This window comes from Mustela erminea, chromosome 2 (assembly GCF_009829155.1).
Source record: "Mustela erminea isolate mMusErm1 chromosome 2, mMusErm1.Pri, whole genome shotgun sequence".
NCBI lineage: Eukaryota > Metazoa > Chordata > Mammalia > Carnivora > Mustelidae > Mustela > Mustela erminea.
The window spans coordinates 93399332-93420294 of NC_045615.1; the positions used below are offsets into that span (position 1 = coordinate 93399332).

The 20963-nt window shown below is 41.0% G+C and overlaps 1 protein-coding gene across 1 annotated transcript; it reads right to left on the bottom strand.

The window, feature by feature from the left end:
- Positions 1 to 8858: 8858 nt before the first annotated feature.
- On the bottom strand, positions 8859 to 20145 carry MGARP (mitochondria localized glutamic acid rich protein). Its single transcript, XM_032333443.1, has 4 exons — positions 19994 to 20145; positions 15848 to 15951; positions 11724 to 11817; positions 8859 to 9681 (listed from the first exon to the last, which is right to left on the bottom strand). Exons 1-4 carry the CDS (start codon positions 20073 to 20075, stop codon positions 9233 to 9235), a joined length of 729 nt encoding a protein of 242 aa, XP_032189334.1. The 5' UTR covers positions 20076 to 20145; the 3' UTR covers positions 8859 to 9232.
- Between the last annotated feature and the right edge of the window lie 818 nt (positions 20146 to 20963).

The window sequence follows — 20963 nt, forward strand, 5'->3', positions numbered from 1 at the left end:
AAATAAATAAAAAAATCTTTAAAAAAAAAAAAATAAAAAAAAAAATAAAAAAAAAAAATAAAAAAAAAAAAAAAGAAGAGTGCTATAGAATTTTTGAGGCCTGAAAGACAATAGATGTGACACATTTGAGGGAAGGGTTTTAAGATCAGTAAGAAAATAAACCTAGAGTCATTTACATTGATAAATAAAGAACGGTCATACCGGGGCTCCTGGGTGGCTCAGTGAGTTAAAGCCTCTGCCTTCTGCTCAGGTCATGATCCCAGGGTCCTGGGATCGAGTCCCACATTGGGCTCTCTGCTCAGCAGGGAGCCTGCTTTCTCCTCTCTCTCTGCCTGCCTCTCTGCCTACTTGTGATCTCTGTCAAATAAATAAATAAATCTTTTTTTTAAAAAAAAGAAGAAGAAGGGTCATACCGTGTTTATGGAAAGAGAGCTCTGAGAAGGTCAGAGGAAGAAACTGTGTTTAATTACTAACTGTAGGCAAGGGGAAGAAAATGGTCAAAATTCCTCAGAAATTTGGTCTATGATGCACGATACTTTTTGGTAGGACTCACAGACACTGTCGCATTACAGAGTCTTGGATCAGAGGCCACATCTGCCTATAGGACAGGGTCTGCCTAGAGGTTTTCAGTCTCCTGACAGCCATCTAGCTTCAGCCCAGGCCCCTTATGACACCAACGATTCTGTCTTCCTCCAGTCTCACAGGTACACGGATCTCAACTTTATAGAGTCAGAGGAAACTTAGGGACATTCCAGTTCAGTCTTCTCATTTAACAAGTTAGCAAACGGAGGTCCAGGGAGGATGTAGGATTTGTTCAAGGCCCCACAGCTGGACGCTGAAGGAGAGTAAAGCCCAGGCTCCCAAGGTCATGGTAGTGCCGTATGCCACATGTATTCTTTTTTCTCTCTTTCCTTTTAAAGATTTATTTATTTATTTGAAAGAGAGAGCTTGTGCCCACGCGAAGCAGGGTGGGGGCGGGTAGGCAGAGGGAGAGAGAAAATCTCAAGAAAGAAAAGAATCTCAAGAGAGAAAATCTCAAGCAGGCTCCTCGCTGAGCATGGGGCCTAGCACCAGGCTGGAACCCAGAACTCTGATAGCATGACAGAGCCAAAAACAAGAGTCAGTTGCTTTAACTAACTGAGCCCCCCCAAGTGCCCCTGTGTTCTTTTTTCTGTAGCAGAAGAATCAGTTAGCTAATATTCTTCTAGCTTTAGAAAAGAAGAATAAAGTGCAGTGAAACACAAAGCAGTGAGGTTTTCTTTCTTTTAGCTCACATTGTAATTTCAAAATATTTTAAACATACAAAAAATATACCAAATAGTATAATGAATACACATCTACCCACTATCTTGCTTTGAAGTATAACATTTTGCCATTTTTGTTTTACATCTTTGCGCCCCCCCAGATTAATCTTTTATGCTGTTTTGTAATGTTTTATCTAAGGTATCCTTCACTGGTCTAAAGCCAAAGAAATATTTTCTTCCCCCAAATACTAAATATTTTCTCTTATTTTACAATTATTAATCCAGGGGTGCCTGGGTAACTCAGTCGTTAAGCATCTACCTTAGGCTCAGGTCATGATCCCAAGGTGCTGGAATCAAGCCCCACACTGGGCTCCCTGTTCAGAGGGAAGCCTTCCTCTCCCTCTCCCATTTCCCCTGCTTGTGCTCCCTCTCTTTCTGTGTCTCTGTCAGATAAATAAATAAAATCTAAAATAAAATAATTAATCCAGGGGCAGCTGGGTGATTTAGTCGCTTAAGCATCTGCCTTTGGTTCAGGTTATGATTCCAGGGTCCTGGGATCAAGTCCCACATCAGGCTCCTTGCTCCACAGGGAGCCTGCTTCTCCTTCTCCCTCTGCCTGCTGCTCTGCCTGCTTGTGCGCGCCCTCTCTCTCTCTCTCTCTGCATATCAAATAAAAAAATAAAATCTTAAAAAAAAATAAAAAAATTATTAATCCACTTGGAATTTTTTGACGGTGGGTTGTAAGGTGATGGGCTAATTTTGTTTTATTTTTAAATTTGGATACCCAATAATCCCTGCACCATTTAGTAAAGAGTTCATTATTTCCTCACTGATTTCTTTTTATTTTTTTTTAAGATTTTTATTTTTATTTTTTTGGTAAGTAATCTCTACACCCTATGTGGGGCTCAAGCTCACAACCCCGAGATCAAGAGCTGCCCACTCCACCAGCTGAGCCAGCCAGGTGCCCCCTCACTGATTTCTAATTGGTCATAATTCTTTCCATCCTATGTGCAGCTTATTTCTCAGTTCCCCATTGTTTTCCATCGGCTATTTGTTTATCCGTTCACCTAACCATCTTAACTGCTATAGCTTTACAGCTTTTTACATCTAGTAGAGTAAGTTCCCATACACACCATGTTCTCCCTGTCTTAACCATATGTTTTTAGCCGTATATTTATATAAGACTGCAAACGATGGGGACTTGACTCATCCCCATGTTGACATTCCACACAGTCCAGATGATGGCCAACTGGGTGCTCTGACAAGAATATGAGAAATTCTGCTTCCAATTAATACTGAGTTCTGAGGAAACAGGAATGTGACTTTTAGGGAGAAGCAGAAAATATTACTGCAACCCGAATAGCCCATAGGTAAAAAGGAGTTATGGTGGTACTGGGAACCCTGCTTCATTACTATTATATTCGTGGGTAAGTTTTGTTAAGTGTGTTGTCACTGGACAAGAAATGTCTTTGCAAGGATTTATATAAGCTCTCATGTCAATTTCATTATCTTGATTTGATTTTTGAGTGAGTTTTGAGGAATAATGTGAAGATACTTCTGGATGTTTCTGTTCAGCTTTCCGCTGAGGAGAAAGCCAGTGACTGTCATGAAGAGTCCTGTTTAAACACTTGGGGAACAACCTCTTCAGGAGCAGTGAAGCTAGAGTAATGTGAGGCGGCACCTGTGATTGCACTGGAATCTGCCTGCGGCTACAGTTCTCATGTAAATTGATTAATGTGGCGATGCTTGTTCTAAGGCCGCAAAGGCTTCCGGGAGCACTGTTGAACCCAACCCCTCTGCTCATTCTCTCTAGACTATTAACAAAGACATGATGGGAAATGGTCTACTTAGAAGCCTGAGCAAGATATCTTATAAATGAATGCTTTGGGGGAGGAGGAATACAAATGGAGTGAAAAATCCATTCAGAATAACAAGTGGGCTTTGTACTATGAGAAGAAAGATGTAGGCTGATTTCTTTATGAAAAAAAAAACATTTGTATTTGAGAATTTCTTCACTCCAGTTTCCATACAATCTGAGAAAATTTTGTATTTACCGTAGAAGCCTCAATTATTTTAGTCAAATTGACCCTCTGAAATTTTCTCAAGATTTACTTCTTGGAATATATTTATGAAATTGCTGTTTCGAGGGGCACCTGGGTGGCTCTGTCGGTTAAGCCTCAGACTCCTAATTTCAGCTCAGGTCATGATCAAGGGGTCATGGGATTGAGCCCCATTTTGGGCTCCACACTCAGCGGGGAGTCTGCTTTTCTCCTCCCTCTGCCCATCCCCTTGTTCTCTCTCTCTCTCTCTCTCAAGTAAGTTTATTAAAAAAGAAAGAAAGAAAGAAAGAAAGAAAGAAAGAAAGAAAGAAGGAAATGGCTGGTTTTGTAGGTCAAAATGGCCAAATATCAATCATTCATAGAGATCAATTCTATATACCCGGCCATAACTCTCTGAGCCTCATGATTTCATTCAACAAACATTTACTGAGGGCCCTAATACAGTCTTTTCTTCTTAGGCAATTCCCATTCTATTGGAGATTCTAAAGTGTAAACAAATAATTGAAAAACAGAATGATAAATGCAATGATAGAGAAGGTACAAACTGACACAAAGGAACTTGTGAAAGATTCAGCTCAGTCCAGTGAGGAAAGGTGTTGCAAAGCCGATGGTGTTTGAGCTGAGTAACTGGAAAGCAGCTGAGCCAGTTGAGGAACTGGGAGTGTCTTTCTAGGTGGAGAGAACTACATGTACTACATGTACAAATCTTTGAGGCGTAAAACAGGATGCCAAGTTCAAGTAACAATGCTGTTAAATCATGTAGGCTCTTTGGGTCAAAGCTAGAGGCTGCGGGAAAATAGGAGTACTGACAAAAGATGAAAATGGAGAGAGGTTGAACAGGTGTGGTTTGTGGTGGGTCTCGGAGTAAAAATATTGACCGTGAAGTAATATCAAATTTAAATGTCCTCAATTAGATACTGGTGGGCTAGTGAAAAGCTTTAAACTGGGAGGCAACATGCTCAACTTATCTTTCAGAAGGAAAACTGTAAATGGAATGATAGGGAGACTCACTGAGGGGCTACAGATATGAGGAACTGAGCTAAGGTGACAGTTTGGAGACTGTATGGTGATGGAAAGGTGTGATGGCGGTGAATTCAAAAGAGCTTAGTTTCAGAATATTTTCTACCATTTGAGTTCTTTTTAAAAATGTTACATTTTCGGGGCACCTGGGTGGCTCAGTGGGTTAAAGCCTCTGCCTTCAGCTCAGGTCATGATCCCAGGGTCCTGGGATTGAGCCCCGCATCTGGCTCTCTCCTCAGCAGGGAGACTGCTTCCCGCCCCCGCCCCCCTCTGCCTGCCTCTCTGCCTACTTGCGATCTCTGTCCGTCAAATAAATAAATAAAATCTTTAAAAAAATGTTACATTTTCCTTATTGAATGTTTTAATTTGAGCAAAATAATGGGTCAAACCTTTGTAAAATCTGCCTAAGTATCTTTTTTATTTTTTTTTAAGGTTTTATTTATTTATTTGACTGAGAGAGAGAGAGAGCACAGCAGGGGGAGCAGCAGAGGGAGGGCGAGCAGGGAGCCCAATATGGGACTTGATTCCAGCACCCTGGGATCATGACCTGAGCCAAAGGCAGACGCTTAACAGACTGAGCCACCCAGGCGCCCCTCTAAATATCTTAATAATAGAATAAAATCACTGCATGATTAATTCAATTATCATCTAATTGAAAGATTAATTTTCTTTTCTTTTTTTTAGACAGAGCAGCATGCACAAGGAGGGGTGGGTGGGTGGGGGCAGAAAGAGAGAGAGTGGGTTCGAGAATCTTAAGCAGCACAGAGCCCCACTGGGGGGTTGATCTTACGACCCTGAGATCATGACTTTCATGATCTGAGCAAAAACCAAGAGTCAGGCACCCAACTGACTAAGCCACCGAGGCGTCCCTGGAAAAATTCATTTTAAAAATCAGTTTAGGGGTGCCTGCGTGGCTCAGTCAATTAAGCATCTGACTTTGGGCAGGTCGTAATCTCAAGGCTGTGGGATCAAACTCCATCTAGGGCTCTTCTCCATGCTCAGGGTGGAGTGGGCTTTGCCCTCTCCCTCTGGACCTCCCCCTGCTCATGCTCTCTCTCTCTCCCAGATAAATAAATAAATTAAATATTTAAAAAATCTGTTTAGTTGGTCACTCTATGTGGCTTCTGCTTGAGACATAATAGATATAACTACAGTCTACAAATCTTCCTCTCCAAAAGAACGTTCTTTCCCTAGTTCTGAGGGAAAGGATTTCTGATTTGTGAGAAAGGATTTTCATTTTTAAATGGGAGTAATAATGCCCACAATGTTCATGTCACCTGATAAAGGAAAAAGCTAATTTTCTCTTCATTTTCTTCCTCCGCCCAGAAATCACCATCCATAAGAAATAATCTCAGAAAATAAAAGGTAAATTTTTAGATTAGTTTAATTATTAATTTGGGCAGTGATTACTTAAAATTATACATCCATATGAAAAATTTGAATAATAATACTTAACTGGCCAAATTCCTCCCATTTGTTCATGAAAACTCACCCCAAAAGTTAAGTAAATAAATCTTTTTCTAGAAATTTCTTTAGAAAGAACTTCAACTGAGGAAAAACATTGTATAATGTGTTTTATTATAACGGACAGTATTGCTTCTGGTCAACAGATGTTATCTGACAGGACAAATACTTGGCACAGAAATTACTAGCACATTCAAAAACTAATCTTCCCTGAATTCAGCTTTGACTCAGAAGCTGGCTGTGGAATACACTGCATTAGAAAATTCACATTAAAAAAAAATAGCAGTTATTTCATATTATTCAAGACTGCTCCATACATTTCTTTCAATAGTGAGAGTAGTGTTTAAATTTCAGGGGCATGTCGTTGGTTAAAACATATGTTGTGTTTTTTATAAATTTAGTCCTCTTTTATATCCCTGTCTTCATCAAAGAGAACTTGGTTATCTGATTCTACTGCCATTATTAATCTTTTGTAATTGGTTTCATATTCCAAGCCCCACACTCTATATCACTTTGACTTTGTTAAGGTATATTTTCAATTTTATCAAAATCAGCCAATGATCTAATAAGAAAAATACTGTTTGTGAAATATTGGTGTTTCACATTGGTTGTTAAAGTCTAAAAAAGGCTAATAAAATATAGTTTGCTTTTGGACTTGATAGCTGCTGTTTCAAAAGGTTGTTTGTTCTAAATAAATACTGGACTTTAAAGGGAAAAAAACCCTTCTAAAATTTTTTTCAGAAAAGGCAACAATTGGCCAGAAGGTAAAGCCGGACAAATTTTGGATCTGTGGGGTACAGCTCATTCTTTCATCATCCCTGTTGAAGAATGTGACAGGCAACAACACAAAAGCTAGTCTGCATCAAATTCAAAGTTAAGCTTTATTTCCTATCTTAACTACATATTGCTGCTTACAGTGCCCCAACTGCATGGCTTAGTACACAACCCGCTGATTTGCTCACAATTTTATGGATCAGCAATTTGGTCTGGGTGTTCAGCTGGCCGGTTCTTACTCGTTTTTGCCTGGGATCTCTCAGTTGCAGTCCTCCGGCATGGCGGCTGAAACTGGAGGGTCTAGGATAGCCTCACTCATGTATCTGGAGTTAGCGCTCGCTAGGGATGGGGCCGCTCTCTCCATAAGGTCTCTTATTCTCATGGAGACCGAACAGTAGTCTCAAGATTCCAAGCAAACGAGAAGTCTCACAAAATCAATTCCACAGCATTCCATCAAAGCAAGGTACAAGTCAAGTTCAAATTCAAGGAGGTGGAAAAATAATCTCCACCCCTTGATGGAAAGGAATATAAAGGCATACTTCATTGGAGTGTATGTGGAAAGACTATGTGACTGTTTTTTTCCCAGTCTACCACACTAACAATGGCTCAAAATTCACAAAAAATATGGAAAAAGATTGATTATATAAAAACTAAAGAAAAAATCTCCTGTACTACAAAAACACCATAAGTAGAGTAAAATGAATGACAAACTTAGAAAATAATTTCAATTTATATCAAAGTTTGCTATCTCTAGTACAGAAAACTTTCTTAAAAATAGAAAAGTAAAGGTCTAACAACACTATAAAAAATGCATTGAAAGGGCACCTGGGTTGCTTGGTTGGTTAAGTCTCTGCCTGATTTCAGCTGGGGTCATTTCAGTGTTGTGAGATGGAGCCCTGCGGTGGGCTCTGTGCTGGACATGGAGTCTGTTTATGATTCTCTCTCTCCCTCTCCCAGCACCCCCAGTCTCTCTCCCAAAATTAAAAAAAAATGCGTTGGAGATATGAACAGAAACTTTGCAGAAAAAGAAAGGTACATTGCCCTTAACCAATGAAAAAAGGTTCAACCTCACTCTTAATAAAGAAAACACAAATTAAAATCATGCTGATACAAGTTTTCATCTATCACACCTATCAAAAATCCAAATGTTTGGGGTGCCTGGGTGGTTCAGTGGGTTAAGTCTCTGCCTTCGGCTTGGGTCATGATCTCAGGGTCCTGGGAATGAGCCCCACATCAGGCTCTCTGCTCAGCGGGGAGCCTGCCCCCCCCACCTGCCTCTCTATTTGTAGTCTCTCTCTCTGTCAAATAAATAAATAAAATCTTTTAAAAAAAATCCAAATGTTTTAAAATACACTCGGACAGGAAACAGGTACTCACGTACATTGTTATTTTGGGAATACAAAATAGTGTGACTCCTATGGAAGGGCTTTTGCAATAGATAGCAAAATTACTTACGTATTTGATCTAGCAATCTCTCTTTCAGAAATCTATCCTAGTGAAACACTGAAAAATGCAAAAAGACATTTTGCAGAAGCTTATTCAATGCAGCAGTATTTGTGATTGCAAATAAGAGAAACAACTCAAATGTCCATCAGTAGGAGACAGTTGAGTAAATCATAGTACCCACACATGTAGCTCCATGCAACTGTAAAAAGTAATGAGAACTAGGGGAACCTGGGTGCCTCAGTCAGTTAAGCATGTGACACTTGTTTTCAGCTCACGTCGTGATGTGGGTGTTGAGGGATCCAGCCCCAGGTAGGGCTCTGTGCTCAGTGGGAAGTCTACTTGAGATTCTCTCTCCCCCTCTGCTCTTCCCCTCCCCCTGCCCTGCCCTCACTCGCTCTCTCTCTAAAATAAATAAATAAATCTTTTTAAAATTTTTATTTATTTTTTTATTTGACACAGAGAGAGAGAGAGATCACAAGTAGGCAGAGAGGAAGGCAGAGGGAGAAGGGGAAGCAGGCTCCCCACTGAGCAGAGAGCCCCATGCAGGGCTGGATCCCAGGACCCTGAGATCATGACCTGAGACAAAGACAGAGGCTCAACCAACTGAGCCACCCAGGTGCTCCAAAATGTTTTTTTTCATTATTCATGCGATGCTGTGTGTATGTTAATCTACAATAAATATTATAACCTATATTTTATATTATACATGATCTTTAATACTATAGACTATACATGATCTTTAATACTATATTATAGATCTTTAATACTATAGACTTTAATACTATAGATCTTTAATACTATAGACTATACATTAAAAATTAGTGAATAAAAACAGAAGCACTAATGACTTTCCAACTTTATTTAAATGAGTTCAAATCAAAACTCAAGAATCTAGATTAACACACATTAAGGTACAGGTATAGCAAAATTAAAGTGAATGCAGATTGTACAGAAAGCTCAATTCCTATGACATAAAACTGAAATACAAAGAGGCAACTCCGTGAGCTCTTTACTGAAATGTCATATTCTGATCTCAGAGAGCAGGCAACTATTCACACCCATAAAATCTCAAAGTCTCTCAATCCCCAAGTCTATCAGTACATACCAGAAATCTTCAAATTTTCTAGCAAAGGAGCCTGTCCTAAAGCTATGATGACTGAAACTACAAAAGCACCTATCAGACACGATGGCATTTTTTTGGCTAAAGGGTCGGTCAGCAAGAGATTAGCCTTGAGCCGGGGCGTGGGCGTCGGAACCAACGCTGGCTTGCTCCTGTGAATCATCCCCAGCAGAGGATTCTGATTCAACCGTAGGACTCTTCTCTTCTCGTTCAGCATTTCCACCAGCGCTTTCCTTGTCTGCTGTCCCGTGATCATCATTTCCGGCAACAGCTCCATCCAGAGCTGCACTCTGAACCCCCGGGGGCGCTTCGGCGCTGGCTTCTGCGGTGGCGCCCAGTCCGGCGTCTGTCGCCTCTGCCCCCACTTTAGCACTGACCGCGTCGGGCTCGCCGGCAGTGGCCTCCACATCCCCGGGACTGGCTGAAGCCTCTTCTACCGCCGCAGCTGGAACATCTGGAGTACCTTCCGCATCTACCTCCAGGACTTCCGGGGCAGACACTTCACACACGTCTGAACTTGCTTTCTCCGCTCCTGCCACGTTCTCTTTTTCACCTTTAAGATTTAGTCCATTAAGCAAAGGGTTAATTTAAAGAGCATGGGAACACAGCGGAAGCCCGCGAAGTCATTTTTTTTTTATTTGTTTATTTATTTGACAGAGACAGAGATCACAAGTAGGCAGAGAGGCAGGCAGAGAGAGAGGAGGAAGAAGCAGGCTCCCTGCCAAGCAGAGAGCCCGATGTGGGGTTCGATCCCAGGACCCTGGGATCATGACCTGAGTCGAAGGCAGAGGCCTTAACCCACTGAGCCACCCAGGCGCCCCCGAAGTCATTTTTTTTTAAAGATTTTTATTTATTTGAGAGAGATCACAAGTAGGCAGAGGCAGGTAGAGAGAGAGAGGAGGAAGCAGGCTCCCCGCTGAGCAAAGAGCCCGATGTGGGGCTCGATTCCAAGACCCTGAGATCATGGCCCCAGCCAAAGGCAGAGGCTTTAACCCACTGAATCACCCAGGCGCCCCTCCCCCGCAGTCATTTTTTTAAAATGAGACAAAGTTATCTGTACTGATATGAAATGCTCTTCAAGGTAGCCTGTTAAATGAAAAAATCAAGAAAAAGAGCAATGTATACCGTATGGACAAAAGGAGGTAAGGTATACCCAGATAGTTTTTATTTGCAAAGACTCTCTAGGAGGATACAAAGAAGCTGGTATTATTGATTCGCTCTGGAGAGGGAAAATGGGAAAAGGGAAGGGAAAGCATCTGCTTTTTCATAACCCTTTTGAACCTTTAAAAAATTTACAAATATTATTTATTTAAATACAAGGAACATGAAAATAAACAGCCAACCTTTCATAAGAAGTAGCATGGAAAAACAGCCAACTTACTAGTTGATGACTGAGCAATCACTATCCTCTTTCAACCTCAGTTTTATCATCTGTAAAATGGGGAAATCGATAATATCTGCCTCAAAGAGCTATTGTGAGGACTGACTAAAATTAAGGCATGACAAGGGGTTTAAAACCAAAAGTGCAGGGGGGCCTGGGTTGTTCAGTTGGTTAAGTGTCTGCCTTTGGCTCAGGTCATGATCCCAGAGTCCTGGGATGGAGCCCCACTTTGGGCTCCCTGCTCAGTGCTCTCTAACTCTCTCAAATAAATAAATAAATAAAATCTTTAAAAAAAAAAAAAAAGTTCCAGCCACGTGGGTGGCTCAGTAGGTTAAGCACCCAATTCTTGGTTTTGGCTCAGGTCATGATCTCAGGGTTGTGAGACTGAGCCCCTCCGTGGGCTCCAGGCTTATCGGGGAGTCTGTTTGGGATTCTCTCTCTCCCTCTGACCACCACCCCAATAAATAAATAAATAAATAGTGCTATGGAAATGCTGAGTTTTATTATTATTACAATCAGCTTTCTCGTGATTCTATTCAGTAATATTTATTGATGGTATTCCATTTCTTAATATTGTCATGACTAAAAGGTTAAAATTGGTTCATAAGTAGCTAGTATCTGTCCCTAAATAGTGATCATAGTAATAGATAATAATGGCATTATAATTGAGATGAAAAAAGTATTCAAAGCAAGCAGTTTAAGTCAAAAAATATACATTAGGGTGAAAATGTAAAGTTTGTGTTCTAGTAGTTGCCATTTTATCATCAGATCAACTCAGGGACTTAATAGACATGATTGACTGCACTAATGTCAAGTGAACTTTGGGCAAAGACACACAGCCAAAACTGAAACAAGAATTAGTTTAATGATTTAAAAAAAAAAAATGAGGGAAATGAGCTGCTGAGAGAGACAGATACTAAAACATGTCCGCCTGAATGGAAGTCTGAGTAGGGGAAAAGTAATATTATCAAACAAAGATTCAAAGTCACTGGTCAGCAGTACAAATGTAAAACGTTTCATTTATCTAATGTACTCATCCAAAACATATAACAATATTCTTTAGGTTTTGGTTGGGCTTTCCCTTTCTGAATGAACTTTTGCCCAAAGCCATTCTGTCAAGTTAGTAAAGAAGTCGAAAGCAAATAGTGTTCATAGCTAGAGTAAGATCATGGAAATCAGTGTCTCAAGGGGAAAAAATAATAAATCCACTTTACCTTGAAGTGGATGTAACTCTGCTTTGTTTTTTTCTTTCAAATTTGTTACACGTTCCGTTTGTTTGCCTTGCTCTGATGTGATCGTCCTGTAAGTCTGAAAGTAAATGTGTGCTTAAGTTTCTTTCTTGAGCTCTAAAATTCAACATGCCAATTTCAAAGGTATATATAATTCAAAGAAGAGAAACCAATGTACACCAGCACGATTTTGCTTCTCCTTTGGAAATTTTTGCTACAAAGTGGAATTCTTTACAAAGGAAAGAAACAAATGCTCTAACAGGAGTCAAAGATAACAGAAAAACACAGGCAGATACAAAGATGAAGACAAAGAAGGAAAAACAAATCATGCTAGAACCAAAATACTCTGACAAGCATTTATAGATACCCCCTGGCATTTATCCCAGAGAAATGGCAACTTATGTGCACACAAAAACCCTTATACAAATGTTCATGGTTGCTTTATTTGTAACAGCCAAAGGCTGGAATCTGGCTGGGGGGGTCCTACAACAGGTGAACAGTTAAGCAAACTGTGGTAAACCCATAACTTGGAATGCTACTCAGGATTAAAAAGGAATGAACTCTCAACACAGGTTTAACAATTTGGATGCATCTCCAGGTAATTATGCGGAGTGAAAAAAGCCAGTCTCAAAAGGTTGTATACCTCATGATTCCATTTATGTAACATTCTTGAAATGGAAAGTTGTACACCTAGAGAACAGATTTGTGGTTGCCAGGGCTAGGAAGAAGGGAGGAGAGGACAAAAAAGACTGAGGGCAATTATAAAGGACTACACAAGGGATCCTATGTCCTGACAGCAGTAGTGAATACATGAATCTACACGTGACACGACTGCCTGGAATGAAATACACATGCACGTGTGCATGTGCGCACCCATGCACACACACACAAAGTGCAAGTGAAAGTGGTGAAATATGAATAAGGACAGTGGATTTTATCCATGTCCACTTCCTGATTGTGATACTGGGTTATCGCGATAAAAGATGTTACTCACCAGAAGAAATGAGGCAAAGACTCTGTGAGATCTCTGTATTAGCTCTCATAACCGCACGTGAAACTCAATCATCTCGTAACCAAAAGTTTGAAAAAAATCTTCCAAAACAGCATATTTGTAGACCCTAATGAAGATTCCTTAAGTAAGCTAGGGTTTTTCCTTAAAAGCAGAACTATGACCTGACCATCGGTTATTTCAGAAACAGAATCAGGAATAAAGCTTAGCAGTAGGATTACGGATTTTTAAAATTTGCATTTTATATACGTGTTCTCTAAATTTTTAATAACCAAAACCCATGTATCTTATTAAAAATTATACTTTGCAAATTACAAACCATTTTAGAGCATGTTAGAATTAGACTGTGAAAATGGAAAATCTACAACCTCATGGGTGGAAATGATACCGAAGTGGCCCTAACAAATCCGGTAGAGTTGGTGAATTCAGGCTTGAATCATCTGGGTTTCAAAGGATCAGCAGGAATGATGGTCACCAATCTGGATGAGAGCAGGGGATACTTTCCTGGCAGGGTGGGAGCTCCTGAGAGCTTAAACCACTATGCTGAGTCGACATGCTCCACACTCAGTACACAAAAGCTGAGCCTGGGCAGAGGTTCATGTTCCTGAAATGGACATCCCAGCCCAAGTGAACATGCTTTTTTTTTTTGTTGTTCAAGGGACTAAAACACAAGATGAGAAGAAAGGCTAGTTCAGGCAGAATCGAAGAGATGAGGATATTGGAATGATTCACACTCATGTGTAGCCGAGAGAATTTAGTTTTCCAAATCAAAGGTGGTCATACACAGAGTAGAAAAAAGGCCTATCAGAAGGAGCCTTTGCACAGCCTCAAATGTAGACTTCGAAAGTTATTTCCAAATGATATCACTCATTATATGTAAGCATTTAAAATATCCCACAAACATCTCAGATCCTCAAAAAACTGACATAACCTGGGCCTGCCTCAGAGTCTAAGAGGCCCTTATTGCAGAAGATTTTACATGGAAATGAAAGACTGGCTGGTGACCATCTCTGGATTCCATTCAGATAAATCTAGTAGAGAACTTATTTTCATATAGGACAAAGGGAAGGGGGGGGGACTTGAATACAGGTTTTCAAGTGTCTCACATTCTGCATTTCCTCCTAACAAGAGCCTAAGATTCTTGGGAATTGAAGCTTCCTACATTCAAGAGTAAAACCACACATTCTTAGAGGTGGAAAGGGACTTGAAGCTCATGCTTTGTCCAACTCCCGCTCCCATTGAGAGAGAACAAGGCCAGAAAGGGCTCAAAGGACAGTCATTTTATAACCTTCCTGTTTATGATTGCTCTTGCAAAGAAAGATTGGACTGGAGAGATTCATGTCTGGCACTAATAAGCATAATTACGGGCATAGTGAGTTCCAGATGAAATTCCATCTATCCAGCTCCCCCTATAATCACATGGCCCAGTTCAATCTCTGTTTCTCCAATGCCCTACTTCCAACAATAGTAGTTCTGGGCAGTGAATTCAACATTAAGCAATAGATGGTAGAAGGAAAGGAATCTGGGTATGAGTGAAAGCTGCTGGATCAGTGGAGGATGATAATATAAGTGATATCTTTGAAATACTTGGTTTCTTGAGGCCCTCAAAATTCTGAAGATTAGGATAAGTTATTTTGTTTTGGCCATCTACATACAAACTGCTCCTAGTTATGCCTAAAAGTCCCTTTATGCACATCTCTGTAGGGTCAAACCAAAATGTAGTGACTCTTATGTACTCTTAGGGTTTCTGAAAATTTTATATTTATTTTCCTTTTGTTCATAATGAAGATTAAATTTTGATTTAGAAAGTTTATGACAAAATGGGGAATGATTCAATAGACTTATTATTACTTATTTAATGCACGAATATTTCATCACTTTAGCTCCAAAAACCATACTATCAAAAGCTTCATTTTTCAGTGATTATCTGGAAGGAGTGGGTAAAACATTCTTTTAACTTTGTATATGTCTATTTTGAATTTTTGAAAATAGATGAATAAACATTACTTTTAAAATAATGAATGTATACAAAGATATATAAAACTAATAAAAACTATGGAGACAGTACAAAGATTTGGGGAGGGAAGAGTGAATACATGGAACACAAGGAATTTTTAGGGCACTGAAACTATTCCGTATGATACTATAATGGATATATTGTTATACACTTGTCCAAACTCATAGAATGCGCAGTACCGAGAGTGAACCCTAATGTATACTATAGACTTTAGTTAGTTAAAATGTATTGATATTGACTCATCAGTTGTAACATGTATCACACTAATGCGAGGTTGTTGATGGAGTATTGAGAGGAGATGTGAGAACGCTATACTTCCTGTTGATTTTTCTATAAACCTAAAATGCTCTAAAAAAAAAAAAAAAAAAGTCTATTGGACGCCTGGTGGCTCAGTCAGCTAAGCGTCTGCCTTCAGCTCAGGTCCTGATCCTGGGGTCCTGGGATGAAGCCCCACATCAGGATCCCTGCTCGGCAGGGAGCCTGTTTTTCCCTCTCCCTCATCCCCTCCCCACTACTGGTGTTCTTTTGCTCTCTCAAATAAATAAATAAAATATTTTTAAAAATAGTCTATTAAGTTAATCTTTCAAAACGGTTCTTGTTTAAATGTTAATAATAGTACCTACCTTATAGCATTGCTGTAGTTATTAAATGAGCCGTGAGTCTGTCACTCATGTTTATATGATAAACACTCATAGGTCGACTATTACTATTAGTATTTACAATAACATCATTTTTAAAAAGATTTTATTTATTTTAGAGAGAGAGCTTGAGAGGAAGGAGGGTCAGAGGGAGAAACACACTCCCCGCCCAGCAGGGAGCCGGCAGGTCTCAAACCCAGGACTCCAGGATCATGATCTGAGCCAAGGGCAGTCATTTAACCAACTGAGCCACTCAGGTGCCCCTAATAATGTCATTTTTACTGGAAGTCACCTGTACTTGGCAGTGTATATTGTGTAAGAAATGTTGATTTCCCACCATCTTGTATATTTAATTAATCTCATGTCCTGACTTTGATAATGTTTTGAGTTTTACATATTACAAAATATATGAATTTGTAAACATTATGGTTATTTAAACACTTACATAATATCCACCAGCACTGACAGTGACACCTACAACCAGATAATAGATCATATTTGATCCAGATGATCCAAACCATTTGTTAGATGACATCCAGCGAAGAGATGCTAGGAAAACAAGTTGAAACACAGTTAGCTGTACCACTTAACCAAAACTATTTAAAATAATTATACCTCAAAAAAATTTTCCCCTTCAGTGAACTATTAACATCAAGTGATTTTTAGCTTAAGGGAATACAGTATCACAAAGTAGGGTAATAATTCCATTTGACATTTTCCCAATCTCATTTGATAAGTACTTATGAAACCTGTCAGCTTCGTGCTTAGCATCATGCTTTTCTTGGAAAGAGTGCAGGCGTGAGTAAGGAGAAATGACAAAAGCACTGAACAGTTTTAACAGTCCAACAAGATGCAAAAGAAATCCATTGCTATATGTACTCCACTACAGGCTTCAGTGGAAAAGATTATTTTTCCAAATATTGAATTAAATATATTTGAACTAAAACAGGTTGAAGCCCAACACATTTCTACAAATCTATAATACAAATATCCTACGTAGACAGAAATCTTAATTTTTCTAACAAAAGCCTTTAAAGATGAGCAGATATAAGATTGTTTAGGACAAGATGTTACAACATGGTCATGTGTGAAGAAGTACAATTCTGTACAAACCAACAGAAATAGGTAAGAGTACTGTATTATTATGTCTAAATACATAAAACTTGTAAATGTTATACGCCCTTGAATTGAAATTTTAAATAATAGACTCAGAGATAGAAAGAGTTTAAAGTTCATATAGCTCAAATTCTTTATTTTCAAGATACAAAAAAAGTAGAAACATTAATTTATTCACTCAACAAAAAAGGGTTGAGCGCCTACTATGTGTTTCGTCTTGTCAGAATCATTAAGGATAGAACTTTGAACAAGACATACAAGGTTCTGAGCCTCATGTAGCTCACATAGTTGAAGGAGGGAAGAAATGCACAAATAACTGAAATGCAGTGTGACAAATGCTGGAACAGAAGCAAGCAGAAGTTGCAACAACAGCATAAAAATTCAGTGAAAAACCTCAGCTAGCTGGCTTAAGGGACCTGTCATAATTAAAGAGACATCACCTGGGTTTTGAAGGAAAGTACAGGAGACTGTCAGATGAATAAGGGAGAGAAAATTGCACCAGAGGCAGAAGGCACAGCACATGCAAGGTCAGGAGAGCTAAAAAAGTGCAATGTGGCCTGACACACAGGGTGTGAATGAGGACTGGGGAGAAGTTTTGATTTGCAGTTGCCCTAATTACAAATCTTTGTATTAACAATACTGGAAAGACTTCCTGTATGTGTTTTCAGTTTGTATATAAACAATCATCTCTTGGAAAAAATATTTTTTCCGCACCAATGTAGCCAAAGAGGTTATCTTAAGAGGGTATGGCTTTGACCTGTAGTGGGGCTTTTGTTGGTTTAAAAATACATCTGTTACTAAACAGGGAATATGTAGCTTCTATAGTTGTCAACCAGACATAAATATCAAAAAGATTATTTTAAATAGGAAGCAATAAAGAAAATCATCCGAGATGTAAGTAAAGACTTAAACACAAATACAATTATGACAATTAAAAGAGTAATGAGGGGCGCCTGGGTGGCTCAGTGGGTTAAAGCCTCTGCCTCCAGCTCAGGTCATGATCCCAGGTTCCTGGGATGGAGCCCCACATCCCGCTCTCTGCTCAGCGGGAAGCCTGCTTCTTCCTTCTCTCTCTGCCTGCCTCTCTGCCTACTTGTGATCTCTGTCTGTCAAATTAAAAAAAAAAAATCTTAAATAAAAATAAAAGAGCAATGAAATGGGAAATAAATATTTAATAAAGATTAATTAGTTAAATTTGAGCATATCAATGTAATGTGAAATAGATATTAGAAGTTTTGCAGGAGAATATTTTCTTACCTGAGGAAATATTTACAATATAGCAAATGCAAATTTATAGCAAAATAATTTATACAGGGCTATCTCAGTTTGTGAAAGCAATGTGCACAAGAATAAAATGCAAGAGGAAGAAAGTTCTGGAACATTATATATACTAAAATGTAAATGGTGGTATTCTCTGAGTGGCAGGATTACAGGTGACCTCTCTTTTGCCTTTCTGCGTTCCTTCCAATGATCTATTACAAACCCTAATTATTTACTCATCAAAAAGTTACATTTTTAAAAAGCAAAAGCCTGAGAACACAATTTGGTGAGGCTCAGCTAAAATTTTACTCTTCAGTTCATCAAAACAGAAAGTACCAACAAAAAGGTCAATTAATCTCCGTGACTGAAGCCAGATTCCCGGTCAATAATAGTTTTTAAAATACATAAACAAATCAATGCTACGAAAAAAAGTAATTAGATGAAAATGAGAGAAAGATCAGGGCTGCTACAGCCAGTATTGCTAACTACCAATTTAAAATGTCTAACCTGCTTTTCTTTTACCCCAAGTTGGGGAAGAAATTATCTGAAACGCGTCGCTACAAAAGAGGTGTGTGTGTTTGCGCGTGTTTGTGCCTGAAGCCGGTGGTGCATGCGCAAGATAACGCCAAAGGCCACGGTCAGGGGGTTCATCTTTCTCCCCTCCCCACCCCCAATCACAACGGCCTCGTTATCTTCTGAAGTTTAAAATTAATGGGTTCTACTTCGTCAGTGAAAAAATGCTCTATCTTACTCAGTATAAAGATCAAGGAAAACGAAGATGCCTTACTCTGTTATCGGTGAGGCAACGGCTTCCTACCATTTTCTTAAGAGAAAAATAAAGCTTTCTGGACAGACCTTCCTTCCCTCCCACCGCCACCACCACCACAGGCCTAATTAAAGTGGAGGCGGGGGAGGGGAGGAGGGGAAGGGGACATGGCCCATGGAATCTTCCGCGGCAGTGTTTCTTTCTCTGTCTGCTCCAACGCACACTCTGGGCAAAACTACCTCAAAGCCTTAGAAAGTGAGGCCAAGTGCGGGGAGAACTAAGAACTTTCCAAAAGGTTGTCTAAGAGCCGCTGGGTTAAGCAGGACCGCCAAGACAGGGGAGGCGGAGGAGGTCTGGGAAGGAGCCGCTGGGGCAGAACTGCACAGGAGCGCGAAGCCGGCCCGCAGCAGGGAGGGAAAACACGCATGCCCACACTTACTAAGCCCCTGCAGTGTTCCCGGCACTATAGTAGGCGCTTTTGTATTTTTCAAGTTTTAGTAAAGAGGCTTCAAGTTTGGGCGCCTGGGTGGCTCGGTTGGTTAAGCGACTGCCTTCCGCTCAGGTCACGATCCCACAGTTGCAGGATCGAGTCCCACATCGGGCTCCCAGCTCCACGGGGAGTCTGCTTCTCCCTTTGATCTTCTCCCCTCTCCTGCACTCTCTCACTCTCTCTCCGTAAATAAACAGAATTAAAAAAAAAAAAAAAAAAGAGCTTCCAGCTTGAACTGCAACTTCCCTCTTTAGGAAATTTCCGAATACTATCCCTCTTCCCATGCATCGCCAAATCTGAAGGTGACAGATACCGGGACGGCTGGGCGGAACAGGTGGATAGCTCCCGGTTTCTGCGCAGCCCCAGCCAAAGTGCTTCGAAGGTTCCTCGAGTTCCGGCTGCGGAGCCCCGGACAAGCCATAAGTTTATTTATTCGGGGGCATTTAGCCAACATTTAGTGGGCCCGCACTCCCTTCCGCGCCCTGCCTGGCTCCACCGTGCCACCCGTTCCTCTGCTTCCTCGTGAAGCTGGAGAGCGCACAGGTCCCTATACTAATAAAAGGAGTAAGCTACGCGGGCGTTAGCCAGCCATTTTTCTAAGCGCGTTTAACGGCATATTAACTCATTAAAACTCACAACCATTATTGTCCCCATTTTTGAAATGAGGGAACAGGTGAAATCCCTTGCCCAATCAAGATTCGAACCCTCGAAGCCTAGTCCGGATTCCGAAGCCGCTCTAGAAAGGTTGCCTACTGTCCAAGGCTTGGAGAACTTCGGGGCGTCCTCCCCGCGACTTTCCTCCATTTCTCCCCTAGCCCCAAGCCCAGGCTTCTGCCCTCGGTCCGGGTTTGTCGCCCCCCAACCTCCCGGGTGCCGGCGGGCACGGGGACCCCGGGCAATCTACGCGCGAGACGCCCGTCCTCTTCAGGCTTGGACGCCGGGGCCGGCGCGGTACTCACAGTCCTTCCGGAGCGGTGCGGGGCCGGGGGGCGCCCTCAGGGGCAGCGCCAGCGTCTTGGAGACCGCCCTGCGGAGATACATCGCGCCCGCTGCCCGCAGCGCCGCAGACTCTGCTGCCCGCTCGCGCGGCGAGGCGCGGGGAGCCGGGGCGAGCTCCGCCCGGGGGAGGAGCGCGGACCCCTGCCCAGCCCCGCCCGTGTGCCCCCGGGAGGTGGGGACGGGTTGTTCGCCCGCTTCTTCCTCCCCCAACCTAGTCTCCCGACTCTGTTGCTCTCTCCCGGGTCCGAGAAACGAGCTGTACGCGCCTTCTCAGAAAAGGGATCGGGAGCCGAGAAGTCACCATCACCTGCCGAACTCCGGCGGACAGGCTGGAGATGGTTTAGGGACTTGCAACGTGAATAAGATAGACATGGTTTATCGTGTCGGATGTAGTCCGAACCCATTTTAAGTCACACTCCCCGTTAGCTTTCCTAGGAGTGGAAAAGGTAGCCGGAAGTTTCCGGGAGGTGTAATGAGGAGAGGAGTAGCGTCCGCCTTCCGTTAGTGCGCTAGGTGATGTTCAGAATCGTTAAGAGAATCCCCAGGAATAGCGGACTCTCTGGGCAATTCACTGTTACAAAAACTTTAAATATAAACTCCTAAATACTGTACATTCCTGTATGGGTTGTGAAATTAGTATTTCCACATGAACTAAAAGTGCTGAATTATTGGTTTCTTCCCCCAGATTTCAATTTCTTGCTTCATGGTGGCGACAGGAATTTGTCATGATTCGAATACGGAAACCAATAATTTATGCTTATCACATTGTCTAAATGATTAATTTTGGAAGGCACGTTTCCTCCTATAATAATCCCTCATATGTGTTTGGCACATGATAGTTTATAAAGCATTTGCACATATATTATCTCTTTTAATTCTCCTTTCAACCCTCTCAGGAAGATGGTAATTATTACCTTTAGCAAATGGTTT

What these genes read in the sequence shown, in the direction of transcription:
- MGARP (XM_032333443.1), bottom strand. Translation starts at nt 20,075, where the DNA reads ATGTATCTCCGCAGGGCGGTCTCCAAGACGCTGGCGCTGCCCCTGAGG. An exon ending in TCAGTGCTGGTGGATATTAT is followed by an intron (nt 11,818 to 15,847) that starts GTAAGTGTTTAA and finishes ATTTACTTTCAG; the next exon opens with ACTTACAGGACGATCACATC. An exon ending in AGAGTTACATCCACTTCAAG is followed by an intron (nt 9,682 to 11,723) that starts GTAAAGTGGATT and finishes TAAATCTTAAAG; the next exon opens with GTGAAAAAGAGAACGTGGCA.